This window comes from Pseudonaja textilis, chromosome 2, assembly GCF_049901715.1.
Source record: "Pseudonaja textilis isolate UNSWEBS1 chromosome 2, rPseTex1.2, whole genome shotgun sequence".
In the NCBI taxonomy this organism is placed as follows: Eukaryota; Metazoa; Chordata; class Lepidosauria; order Squamata; family Elapidae; genus Pseudonaja; species Pseudonaja textilis.
This window is the reverse complement of record NC_141991.1, coordinates 27,441,404-27,455,898: the sequence shown is the minus strand read 5'-3', so window position 1 is coordinate 27,455,898 and position 14,495 is coordinate 27,441,404. Positions and strand designations below refer to the sequence as shown.

At 38.4% G+C, this 14,495-nt stretch overlaps 1 protein-coding gene across 3 annotated transcripts in view; it reads right to left on the bottom strand.

Annotated features, from left to right (window-relative positions):
• Positions 1 to 14,495, bottom strand: part of SYNPR (synaptoporin) — a 172,416-nt gene that overhangs the window by 51,074 nt on the left and 106,847 nt on the right. Inside the window, exon 1 of one of the 3 annotated variants that reach the window (XM_087923605.1) lies at positions 11,256 to 11,434. The exons of the other annotated variants lie outside the window; for them this stretch is intronic. Coding sequence (XP_087779731.1) covers positions 11,256 to 11,279 — 24 coding nt within the window. The 5' untranslated portion in view covers positions 11,280 to 11,434. Of the gene's footprint in view, positions 1 to 11,255; positions 11,435 to 14,495 lie in introns of those variants that run through there. 3 annotated transcript variants of the gene reach the window in all.

The window sequence follows — 14,495 nt, the reverse complement described above, 5'->3', positions numbered from 1 at the left end:
ATAATAAAGGGACTCTTATTGCTTATCTGACTGCGTTACCTTTGTGCCACACCCTGGATCATCCCAATGCATGAGATTAGGTTGCACAAATGAAACCATCCCCTCCCCCTGCCAACATCAATGCCCATCACTGTCACTGCCAGTCTATGGAATTGGAAAGTTTGGGGACTGCTGCCTTAAATGGTTTTTTGTGCAAGACAGTGAGATTTCTCTTTAATATCAATTTATTTCTCAAATGGGCTGATTGCACAATGCACATCTGATCTAGAGCAGCTGAAAACAAAATGTGTATCGTTGCATTATACATCTCATTCATTCATTCCCCATTCTAATTTGTTCACAATATGATTATTTTTTTGAGTAATAATCCTCATAGGATTATTAGAGGATAAAATGAAGAAATGTGTCTGCCAATTGGAGCTTTGTGAAGAAAATGACAACATAATATATGTACATAGCATGGAAAATACCGTATAATATAGTGCAGGGATATCAAACTCGTGTTGTCACAGTGGCTTCACGTGACGTATTGGGACTTTTTTCTCCCTTTGCTAAACTAGTGAGGGCAGGGCCAACACGTGACACTTCTGGCCCGTGGCCCACGAGTTTGACACCCTGGTATAGTACTTTCAAAATATAAGAGCCGTAAGACTTCTTCTTTCTACCTTACAGGTAATATAATGAACTCAAGAAAACTTATCTTTCCATTAGCATTAATCCAGATTCAGGAGATCTGGTGTTGCTACATGAATGTGCTAAGCCCCAAGGTTTCCCATATTATCCTGGTGTGGTAGGACAGTCATATTTATATTGTTGGTACAATGAAAAGAGCAAAGTTAGGAGAAAAACACTCCTAACATGTGGTTTGAAAATTACAATTCTGGACCTAGGACCTTGATTAATAATTTGAAAAACCCTCAGTGGCATCGTGTATCATAATCTAGATCAATGCAAAATTCCAGAAACAAATAAGAAGAGTTAGAAATAGATGCAGAGGTGGTAGTCATTCAAGTAGTGTATACCAGTGGCCCCCAACCTTTTTTGTGCCACAGCCCGGTACTGGCATCACAAAATGATCCACGGCCCAGTACCGGCATCAGCACGCATGGCAAGGCGAGCTGAGCAACTGGCCAGCCAGCCGTCCCCCGCTTCTCCCCGCCACCTTCAACTCCTCCTTTGTACCTTTGTCGATGGGCTTCAGGACGGCTTTGGGATGGTCGCTCGGCTCGCCTTGCCTTGGGTGCTGAAAGAATCCTCACGCCTTAGTTTTGTTCGAAGCCGTCCCCCCACCTTCGATGAAACTAAGACACGAGGATTCCTTCAGGACCCAAACGCTACTTTCCAACCGGAAAAGCTCACCGGAAGCACTTTCTCATCAAAACAAGATGGCAGTGCCCAGCAAACTGGCGGCCCGGTAGAAAATGTTCCACGGACCAGTACTGGTCCGGGGCCCGGTGGTTGGGGACCCCTGGTGTATACTGTTAATAGAAGTGAGTATACATAGCTGAGGGTGGAGTCCTTGGTGCCCTGAGAACAACAGTTATAAGTATTTGTTGAGTGAAGTGCCTTCTCTTTAGAGAAAGAATTTGTAAATGCAATTTTAAAACATTTTGAAAAATACTACCGTACTTTCTGGATCAATCAGCAATGGGATACTTGGAATATGGATTTTAGAAAGTTTAACAATGGATAGAGTCTTAGATAACTTGGAACTATAATTTTCATTTTGGGGAAAAATTCCTCTTGTGAGAAAGTAGCATTGTTTTAGCTCTTTGCTAGCCAGAACAAGATAATGGGACTATAAAATTTGGGCACTAAGGGGATCTAGAAAATAACACAACAAAATGAAATATTATAACAGTGAGCTGTTTAATGGAAAAGTATGAAAAAAGTATGAAACTTTATGGCAAGAGGCCTTTGAGATTCTTGGAAAGGATTGATAAATGGCCAGTTAAGGATGTAATGGAAAAACAACACATACATTTGAAATTATCCTGAATATGGATATCGATATGACAAGCCATGAGAAGGATGCAGAAAAGGATTTACAGGACTTTAAAATGAGACAGGATAATGCTTCAATGCTTAAAGGAAATATACAACTATTAAACAGAGTAGCTTAGAGAATTAAAACAACATAAGAGATGCCTAGAATTCTGCTGGAGGAAGACAAAGTGTGAGGCTGAATGAGCATAGATAAGAGCCTCTGTTCGGACCTACCCTGTGGTAATAAGAGCGATGAAGGATAATTAGTGGACTTCTTATGACTTCAGCAGGTAGCCAATTGGCAGCCTTGTTTTGAATACCCAGGTTCCACGTGGGTAAGGAGGAACCAGGGGAGCACCTGCAGAGTCCCTATGAGGAATCTATTTGATAAAGTTGTTCAACTTTGCTGGGGGTTGGACCAGGGGTGGGATACAACATGGTTAACTACCGGTTTGGGATTTACGAGCTTCCCTGCAGGCTGCGAGCCGCACGCCTGTAAATTGTCATCAGCAGCTGCCTGCAGAGAAGCAGCCTTTGAAACAGCCCTCTTTTCTTGCTTTTCTTAACTGCAGCTGTGCCTCGTTCTGCAGCTGAAGTTGAAAAATCAGGAAATAAAGATCAGGTAAGAGCCTGGGTGGGTGAGTGGGTAAAAACATCAGCAGAGATAGAACCGGTTCTATGTCTGCTGCTCTTCAGAGCTACCGGTTCTACAGAGGTGGACAGAACCGGTAGAAACCCACCCCTGGGTTGGACTTTGTCTGGGCAGATCTTTTGGGAGTGATGGAGACAAGTGTCATCCTTGTTACCTGGGTTGAGTTCAAGATAGTAGCCAGCAGTGGGATTCAATTTTTTTTTACTACCGGTTCTGTGGGCGTGGCCTGGTGGGCGTGGCATGGCTTGGTGGGCATGGCAGGGGAAGGTTACTGCAAAATCCCAATCCCTCCCCACCCCACCCCATTAACCTGCCTTCCAGCTCTGTTCTCCTGTGCAGGGCAACAAAAGAAGACTCATCTGATCATCTGGGACTCGGGAGGCAGAGAATAGATGGGGTCAGCCAGAGGTAGTATTTGCTGGGTCTCCGAACTACTCAAAATTTCCGCTACAGGCTCTCCAGAACTGGTCAGAACCTGATGAATACCAACTCTGATGGTAGCTCTTGAGGAAGTGGACAGCCACCTGTGGTCTGAAACTATGCCCCTCCTGGCTGAATCAACTCAATCCTGGTAAGACAGAGTTGCTATGGGTGTTTGGCCCCCAGGGTCCAATGGAAGGTCCTCTTTGACTCTTAATGGAATGGGACTCCCTGGACTGAACTGGGATGCAATTTGTGGGGCACTCTTAGATTCACAGTTCATGCTGAAGGAGCAGGTGACAGCTGTGGTGCTGGAGGGGGCTTGCACAGATTGTGACATTTACTGGACTGGGGGGCCTAATTCACAGTCACTAATGCCTTGGCCACCTCCCATTTGAATTACTTCAATGCACTCTCCATGGGGCCGCCCTTGAAAACCATCTGGAAGCTTCAACTATTCAAGAATGCTGCGGTGCATGCAGAGATTGTTGCCCCTGTGTTTGTTCATATAACACCTCTGATTTGCAACCTGCACTGGCTTCCTTTTCCCCCCAAGTCCAATTCAAGGTGCAGGTTATAACATTTAAAACCCTGTGTGGCACAGGGCCAGGTTATCTGCAGGACCACCTTTTCCTAAGGACCTTTAGCCATCAAACCATGTCAGATAGGGTAGGCACGCACCTATGTCCCTTTCCTTAAACACCGCTTACTTATGGGTGCTAGGAAGTGTGCCTTTTCTATAGCATCTCCTCCCCTATGGAACATTTTGTCCCTGAGGTTTGGCAGGCCTCTACCAGCCTACCCTCCCAAAAATTACTGAAGACCTGTTTTTTCCCCTCAGGTGCTGGGATGAGGTGTTCGAATATTGGAAACTTGACGCCAAATTTTTGATTTTAATGTGTTTGGTTTTTATACTTTTAATATGGTTTTTATGTCACTTTAATTTTTGATTAAAGCATTTGTTATGAGATGGGAAGCTATGTAAATGTTTTAAATAAATAAATAAGCCAAAAAGGAGAGATGATTTTATTTTATATTTTTACTGGATATGTAAAAGAAGTTTGTTAAAGCTTTGAATGACTTTATGATAAGTGACAAAAAAAATGAGTTTCTCTTCCTAGATTTACAAAACAGGCTTGCTAAAAATTCTGAGAAATCTTCTGGGGAAGGATTAAAAAAAAGATGGCAAGAAATCAAACTAAGATGTCAGACTCTGCTTGGAGGGGTTAAGAGTTAAGATCATTAAAAGAATAAGGAAGGAACACAAGCCTGCCTTATTTAATCAATGTTAATAATTAGTTGTATTTGTTAATTCTTACTGGACTTTGTAAATAAGGAATGAACGACAAGGATTTTGGATTTTTATTTTTTTAGTTAAGAAACGAGATATGGGTTGAAGAGAGCTCATTTTGTAGCTTAAGAGATGGCAATAAATTTACTTAAATTGTGTATACTTGTTGGGCTGAAATGGGAAACAACTTTTTTCTTTCTTTTTTATACTATTTTTGTAGTTTGTATAACTTTTATTGTTTTTACTGCAATCTCTAATGAAATTATTTGAAAAAAAGAAGCAATTAATACACTGTTTTGTAAGATGTTTAATTGTTATTATTTATTAAATTGTTTATGGCTGTCCACTCCAAAAGAGATTGCATTTTCCAAATATAAAATTATAACAGTTAAAAACAGAAAACAAATGGATCAACCCTGACCAAAAATAAACCACATCTATAAAAATGTGACAGGGAATCAATCCACAGATACCTAACTGCAGGTCAGGGATAACTAAAACCAAACTATTACTGAAAATGAGCACAGAAGATGAATATTTATTTTATTTTATTTTTTATTAGTCTCCCATCTCCTAACCAACTTTGGGTGTCTCCCATACAAAAAAATTAAAAGTCATTTACAATTGTTTTAAAACCATAAAACTTGATTAAAACATTAAAACATGTTATGTTAAGGAATATATAAATAAGTAGACAAAAAAAACTTTGAATATGGGATGGAAAAAAATGCAAGGAACTTTGTTTTTAATATATAACAGTAGGAAGACTGTGCAGTGATTGAAGGACTCAGAGATCCCCACGATGGAAGAATGGAGGGTGAAGCTAATGGGATTGGCAGGGATGGTGAAATTGAACCACTCTGGTTAAAGAAAAGACTTCAACTTTGTTTCTTCTTGGAAACCACTTTTAGGCTATCTGCTTAAAAAAATAAAATTCCAACATTTGGATCTGATGGCAAGAACTGTTTATGGTTATAGAAATATGGTGTGCTATGGTGTGCACTAGTTTAAAGACATTCTATTTTATGCTTGTAATTTGCTTAAGAAAGTTGGAAATTACTCTTTTCTATAATTTTTCCTTTGTTCTTTTTGTGGCCCTAATTTTGCTTTTTCCTTGTTTCCTTTCCTTTCCCCTTTTTAATCTTCGTCTTTGCATTTCAACTTTAAAAAAAATAATAAAGTTTTTCTGGGAAAAAAGATTTATTTTAATGTTTTCATTTGAGAAATTACAGTCCTGTCTGGATGTTATGAATGTAATTTTCCTTCAAGTACCAGAAGTGAGTAGTATGATATGTGCTTCTATAATATATTAAATGTAGTCATGACATGTATGATAAGACTGACTCATAATCTTATATATGGTAGCATACAAATCATAGTTTAGAAGCTATCCATTCATCTATTTCACCTAAAAACTATTACATCACAATATGGACTAGCATGATGTGTTAACCTAGCTAAAGGAGGACATTAGCTGCCTTATGAGGATTCTGTGTATTTGATGTTAATGCGGAACATCAAAGCATATTTGCTGAATGCTGCATAAGTCCATACTGTCTGAAAGGTAGAAAGTAATAGTAATTTCACTGAAAAAGTTCTCCACCTCAATTTTTGATAGAAATGATTGTTTAATAATGCCATTGTGAGATATAATTGTATCACTATTCTACAGGTAATATAAATTATTGATTAAATAGCTCACTATTGCAGGTACTTCTTGGTCTGTTTTCCTACATGGCTTCTTCCCAATCAGTACTAATGCTCTTCCCCAATCAGTAATGTAAATGAGTATAATGTTTAATTAACTTTCATCTCCCCAATCCTTTGGAGTGAATGAGTGCTGGAAATATCAAACTCCTTTTCCGTAGTTTAAAGGATGAAAGTTTTTAATAGCAGTGGTGCTTATATATATATAAAAAACAGCACTGCCCATAAGCAGTCTTCCCTGAAAGCAGAGAATAAATTCCCATTTCACACAAAATCTATAATTAACTTCACTGGAAAATGGGTATAAAGATCAACTGGGCAATTTCACTCCCAAAAGAACTGGAACTGAGTGATCAACCACCATCGTTTTCATTTAATGTGCCTGATAAACAGCTCACACTCATGATATCTGTGGAGTTCTTACCAGCATAATATTCAGATACCCAGCCCTCTATTTCAAGCTTTATTCTGACCGAGGAGTAGATTCAGGCACTTCCTTTCCAGCTCTCTAATATCCCCAAATACTGGCTGCATTCACATTACACACTAGATACTAGTTTTTTTGCACAAAGAACTTGGTTTGGTTCTAGCAGTTACTAGGCAATCTGTATCACACAGATATTAGCTCCATTCGAATCATGAGTAACTCCTACTATTTTTATTTTTAAAATGTAAAAGCAGAGTGATGCTTGTTTTGAACCTCTTTTTGGTGTGATATCCCCAGTTGTGGGTTGCAAAATTTTTAACAACCAGTTCTCTGGCTGGGTAGGCGTGACTGGGTGGGTGATGTCACTCATTACACCCAGCCCCACCTCCCGGCCACTTGCTTCAAAGCAACAGGTAGGATTCAGTCAGTTGGGGCTAATCCCACCATTGGCTGCCCCCTGCCCATTTTTTGGCCTGTTTTTGGGCCATTTAAGGCCATTTTCAGGCTGTTTTGGGCTGGAAAAAATGGCCTGAAAAAAAGCCCCCAAAACAGCCTGTTTTTCATCCAAAAATGGTTGAAAACAACCCAAAAAATAGATGGGGCGGGGCCAGCCAGTGGTCTGATTTGCCGGTTCTCCAAACCATGCAGTATCAGAACAAGGGGTTCAAACCTGCAGCCCACTAACCTCTGGATATCCTGGATTTTCAAGTTTTTTCCTCATACAAGTGAAGGAGCAAACAGGAAGCATTGCAGTTTCACAAACCACGAGGCTCTGTGTCTATGGAGATTCTCAGTCATCCAGATCGTGGACTTTGTTGTCTTCAACAGAGTGGCCTGTGTCTTGCCCACTCCAAGGATAAAACACCCAGACAAAAACTGAACAATGTGGTTTATGCAGTACAATGTGGTGAGCCATGTGCAGATCTGTACATTGGGGAAACGAAACAACCACTTTGTAAATGCACGGCACAACATAGGAGAACAAACACATCAGGACTAGATTCAGCAGCCCATCTGCATTTAAAAGACACAGGCCACTCTTTTGAAGACAGCAAAGTCCACATTTTGGACAGAGAGGATCGCTGGTTAGAAAGAGGGGTTAAAGAGGCCACCCGTGTCAAAATTGAGCAGCCCTCTCTCAACTGAGAGGGGGATATGACATCATCTATTTCCAATCTACAAGACAGTCCTTTCAACAGTCCCAAGAAGGCTCCACACCATGTGCACCACTCAGGTGACCCTGAAGACACAGACAAACCTCCAGGTGATTAACAACCTGCTAAAAGAAGGCAAATGACCAGCTGTTTCCAAGGCGTATAAATCCTTCCATTTCCACCATCCAGTCAGAGATGAAGAAGCTTCTTGGATGAGAAACAAAACGTCTTCAAAGAAAATCCAGAAAATCCAGTTGCCTCTTAAAAAAAAAAAAAGCACCTTTGGGACATGAGGCTCTGTATTCCTATTTGTTCCTGATTCTTTCATAGTTCCAATAAAATACAATATTTTTTTTTAAAAAAATCAAGACTTGGTAGTTCTCAGTAAAGCCCAAAGCACAGTTGTTTTGATTCAGAGCATATGAGAAGTACAAACTGAACGTGGTCTACTATGTCCCTAACATCTCATCCTACAACCCACCACATTCATACAGGCAGTCCTTGACTTGTGACCATATTGGAGCTTGCAATTTCAGTCAGTTGTCATGACAGTCATAAAGTAAGTTGCCATGTATGACCACACCCAATTTTACAACCTTTTTTTTTTGCAGCAGTTGTTACGTGAATGCTGCAATCATTAAGGGAATGCTGTGATCATAATGCGAAGCTATTGTTTATGGGTTATTGTTTTTTGCAAGAAATGGGAAGTAAACTTCAAAAATGTCATAAATTGGGATCGTGTGACAGCAGGACATTGCAAATGACCATAAGTGGGGGATAGTTTCTGAGGGCCTAACATGCAGTCATGTGATTGTGTGTGGGGGGGTGGGTGGGAGGGGAACGGGACTGCGGATGTCAGAACTTGGAATTTGGGTCCTAAGCCTTTTTTTTTTTTTTTTTTGGACTCTGTTGTAACTTCAACTGACCTCCAAGTCAAGGACTACCTGTAATGCTTATTTGAAATGCTGTCCCCACCACCTCTGTTTAAAGTATTGTCCCCACTATAGTATTCACTAGCTGTGGTGGAATTAGCAAGCTCTTTAGACAAACTATAAAATGTTGCCATCAGGAATGAAGAAATAGAAAATCTCTTTTTAGCAACCACTAGTTGCGTTTAGTGACAACAATTCATATAGCAATAGTAATAGCAGACCTGTAAAACTGCTTCATAGTGCTTTACGCAGCACTCTCTGAGTGGTTTACAAATGTCAGCATATTGCCCCCAACAATCTGGGTCCTCATTTAATTGACTGTGCAAGGATGGAAGGCTGAGTCAACCTTGGATTGGTCAGAATTGGACTGCTGGCAGTGAGCAGAGTTAGCTCGCAATAGTGCATTCTAACTATTGCACCACCATGGCTCCTCTATGTACTACTCAAGCTTGATATATCACTTTTCTGGTTTTATGTAAATCCAGACTCCCTTGAATTGGGCAACTCTAGGTAGCTATATGGATACATCCCTGTTTTCTCTTGGCAGTAATGGTTTACCATTACTATCTTCTAGATTTTTAAAATTCCCATTCAGTTTATAACTTTCAGATTTTCCTGGGGTCCCCTTTCTAAATACTAATGAAGACCAACTTGGCGCAGCTGTTTTTGGAATCAGTTAATTGGTCAGATGGTATCACTTGCTCTGCCTGCTGATTTGATAATGCTGTTGACACAAACTTTGACCAGTTAGGCAGGTACAGGCTAATAGCTGCTACCTTTGAAACAACTGTGTGATAATGACAGAGAAGCTCTGCATGGGTGGTATGTACAGAAAGGGGGGGGGGGTGGTCAATTAGTAAAACAATTAATTAATTATATCTGCATTTTTTGAGCATTGAAAGTTGCATCAATTGCAACAGATGGAGGTACAGTCCAGTTGCTGTAACAATTATGTGGCGAAACCTTTTCTCTGGATTTACTTTGTTGAATACACCCAGTTCAGATCTAATATTTTTTAAGCTTACCAATAAAAAATAATGGAAGGGGAAATATAAATACATTTCCAAATTAGCATATAAGTTTTTTAAAATTATTTTTCTGTTTTCCTCATGAAAAAAATTATCTTTGCACCTTATTTCTGATATACTGTACAAACCTAATTTATACGTCATATTAGGGCACTAAAGATCTGCTAATGTTTGCATATCTCAGCCTTTCTATCTTCTATATACATCAGTTTTTCTTATTTCCAGAAGATTTCTCTGTACATTTGATGACTGACAAGCAAGCCATATTCACATGAATTAAAGTCAGCATTCATTGCCCATTTGTTTGTATATACTTGCATTCTGTTTAGGATTCTGACATAAATCCTCTACAGGTAATATTTTAAAAAAATGCAAAGTTGTTTACACTTTCATTGTTGATCAATGCTTGAACATTCATTCTCTAAAATATGCAGCATATTTATACTCTGGATTATTAAATAACTACTAAAGTACTAATAATTTGCTTATCATTAGACAATTAATGAGGCATATTCCGGTTTTCTTATTACTATATGCTTTCCCATAAATAAATTTTACACAAATATATTTGGACCAGCAAAACCATTTGAATTTATTTAGATTTAGGTGGGAGGGAAATAACTTTAAAAAGATTTTGAAAAATGCAACTGAACAGCTTTAATTATCCTACCTACTTTGAAAGAGTTTCCTCAGGAAATTACAACAGTATACTTGCCTATTATTTTCTATTATCCAATTACATTGACGAAGAATTATTTTCTAGATATTGGTTGACCACTGAACATTCAAACTTAATGGATTTCTGAGAGATAAAAGCCCATAATTACAAGAGGCTATTAATGGACCTTTCGTAATTTTCAAACTTTGCAACTTTCAAGAAGACTAAAAAGCAAGTATATACTTCATTTCTTAATTGAATAAGACAAGGTCAAAAATTCTAGTAGGTATCTTTGCTCCTGCCAAAATACATAAGTCTTCTCAGAGTTACTATATTATTTCATAATTGTATACAATATCATTTCCTATTTTAAAATAAAACAGGCATTCTGTGCTGTTCTATATAGTTATTTAGTTATTTTGCATAGATTTATTTTAAAATATTACATAAAATAAAGAATGCCCTTAACAGAACAAGGATAATATTCTTAAAGTTAAGAACAAAATAAACCTCTGCTTTAGAAAATAAAGCCTGTAGTTACATACACATCACATGTCAAACTAACAATTTGGTTAAAAAGAGACAGGATTTGTTAAATAAAATGAATAAGAAACAGCCTCTGTAGTACCAATTTTTCTTGTCCTATTTTTCAAAGAACTGCATTTTAAAAACCACCCCAAAACCAAAGATTTGCGGATCAGCAGAGTGTAATGTGTAAATATATATAATATAATATATAAACATTATATCAATTTTACATTATTTCTTTCTGCAATTTCCTAACTCCAGGATAAGTTCACTCAATTATTTATCTACACACATTTACACACGAAAGTAGTAGAAATTGTCATAAGCATCAAGGAATCTAAACAAAGGAGGCAATTAACACAATTCCACACACATACAACAGAAGTACCGTATAATACTTTACAATTCTCAAAGAACACCTTAGAAAATACATTTTGCATTTACAGCTGCTGGAGAAACAATGTTAACTTACCGGAGCAAATATCACCATACACATTTACAAACGGTTTTACAATCCAACTTCCTTCATCTGAAAGCAGAAAAAGATTGGCTCATGCTAAAAATAAAAGCACCCCAAAAGCTTCTCAACACACAGTGTAGCTCCTTGTCACTGATTCTATGAAGCAACTAGAAGGAGGATAAGAAGCATCAGTGCTCTGAGAAAGAGAGGTGATATACCAATCAGGCAACAGCCACGGTCTTATTTGCTGGAGAGAGGTGATGGTGGGGTGGTAGGAGAGAGAATTGGTCTCACATTATTAGACAATAACTACACGTAGTCTATTGAGAGGAGCTGAGTACTTTCCTCCTTCAGGAGAAAATACGGACTTCTTTTCTCGTGTGTACTTTGCTGCCAGTAAAAGTAGCAGAAGAGAAAGGCAAAACTCATTACTCTGGGAATGCACTAACTTTGATTTGTGGAACACACTGTCTGTCTTTGATTTGTGGAACACACAAAGTCTCCTGCAGTTCTATTAAGTCTGAGCAGCATTCACTCACATCCTTCTGCTGAACCCCTGGGGAGACTGTGGAGGGCCAATGGGAGAAAGCCTGCATTGTCTTCATCGGATTACAAGCTCACATGAAACTCTTGGCCTCAAGAAGCCATAGCAGAGTGGACAACTGGTGGTAGGTCTCCATTCTGTGGCTAAAACTGAAGATACACCACATAAAATGCTAGCACTGTGTGCTGAGGTAATTCCCCTTTAGGAGAATGAGCGCATACAGGGAGACGTATTTGAGAGAAGTGTTTGAATAATACACACAGAGCACACAGATACACTCTACAGTAAATGTAGGTTTTTACTTCCAGAAACGTTAAGTAAAGTCCAAAATAGGCAGTCCAAAGTCATTCACAGGTAAAATCAGTCAGTTTTCATCCAGGGATAATCCAAATATCAAATTCCAGTGTCAAAAACAGTTCAGTATCAGACTTACATTAAATCCAGTAATATCAGTCAATTAGAAGAAATGGAGCAACGGTAATACTTTCCAACAGAAGGAAATAGAGATACTCACTCAGACACACTCTCTTCTGAGACTAAGACTAAGACAATCCAGGTTTCTGGCCCCATCTTATGGCCACACCACACCCAATTGCAATTTTTGCAATCTCTTAAAGACATAGTACTAAAATGTTTATCCTGGTTTATATATTTCTAACCCAAATACCTGTTAGGTGACTTATATTCCTAACACTGTGTAGAATCCATAATATAGGTTTTGTTCTTTCCTTGCTGATTTTCTTTCTTTCTTGGTTCATCTCATTGGAAGATGGAATTGGTAAAAGCGCAGACAACGGCAAACAAAATGATTGGAAGGGTTCGTATCCACTACATATATTATCTATTGCAATGTCCTACCCGTCAATGACTACTTCAGCTTCAACCACAACAATACAGGAGCGCACAATCAATAACTTAAGGTAAAACGCACCAAACTCGAATACAGGAAATATGACTTCAACAACAGAGTGATCAACAGAGGTGGTATTCAGCAGGTTCCGACCGGTTCTGGAGAACCAATAGCCGAAATTTTGAGTAGTTCAGAGAACTGGCAAATACCACTTCTGACTGGAGATTTGACAGTATCCTTCCCCTGCCACGCCCCCCAAGTCACGCCCACAGAACCAGTGGTAAAAAAATTTGAATCCCACCATTGGTGATCAATGCCTGAATGCACTACCTATAGTTTCTTCCCCAAACCCCCAAAACTTTAACCTTAGACTGCCTACTGGTGACCTCACCCCATTCCTAAGAGGTCTGTAAAGGGTGTGCATAAATGCACCAGCGTGTTTATCGTCCCTGTCCAATTGTTCCCTTTTATTCGTATCCATTTCAAGTATAAATCATGTTTATACTTACATTTGTTATCTAACACATGCTTGACAAAATAAACAAACAAACAAACAAATAAATAAATAAAAATAAAATTTTGGATTAGTAAACAATGGTGATCACCAGGACTCAGTTCCTGTTGGTAAAGTAGAGTCAAATAATAAGCTGCTTAGAAGAAGATTTAGGATCCAAGAAAGCACTTCTGCCACAATAAATAATTCTCTGTGGAATTCATTACTAGAAGATACAATGATAGCCTGGGATGAATTCAGGGATGAGAGCAGTATTGGAAAGGCTATTAATTTTAAAGAGTTTGTGTTTACCTCTGTTTGGGGTACCATACCTCTAAAGAGGACCAGTTTGGTGTAGTAGTTAAGGTGCTGATCTAGAAACTAGACAATTTAAGGTACAATGCAGCTAATTAATGATATCATTTTTACAAACTCTCTATCAATAGGCCATGTTTTATTTGTCTATTGTCCACTTTTTAGCTGAACGGGGATTATCTCTCTAAAATTCCAAAAAGGAACGCTATTTTCTGGATGCTCTATAGAGCTTAATTTCATTATATTTTAGTGATGATGGCTTCCATGTTAGTAGCTGTATTCTCCCCCATCAACCCAGCTCCTTCTTCATGAAATAGGCAGAGTTTGGACACTTAATTTTGTACTGTGTAAAATTCTAATTAGACACCCACCCACAAATGTAAGTTTTGAAGAGAGGGAAGATTGGAATAAACAAAAGACTGAGATGGGCATGAACCAATTTAGGAAGAACACCTGTAAAAATGTGACTTTCCACCACAAATATAGAATGACAAGTGTGTTGTAGTTCTGAAGAAGCATCTTTTTTAAAAAAAAAAAACAATAATCGTTTATGTCTGGGCATGGATATAGATGCATCAGGAAAAATTCATAATTTTAATTATGTTTTGCTTATGTGGCCCTACTTATTTATACCATTCCTATGATTTCCTAGACTGCAGTGTGGACCAATGAAGGAAGTTAGGGTGAGTTTTAAGTGATTATATTAAGGAGTTATGTCAGTCCCTTTCAAAGTTTCAGTCCCTTGAAAAGCAATGTTTACATGCTTATCATGATTTCATGTCCATCCAGAAAAATGTATTATTTCATGAAGGTGGTCTAGTTTCCCGAGAACATAGGAAATTTCTGGGCACAATTTAAACTACTGGTTTTAAACTTGTAGTAGTTCTGTATGGCTTATAAATGGGGAAAAATACTTTCACCGAATTGTGACTGGAATTGGAAGATGCAACGAATACTAAAACCAACAGTAATTGGAAGACACAACGAATACTAAAACCAACAAGTACTGAGAAAACCAGATGACTTACCATGTGACCTGCTATTTTGGCT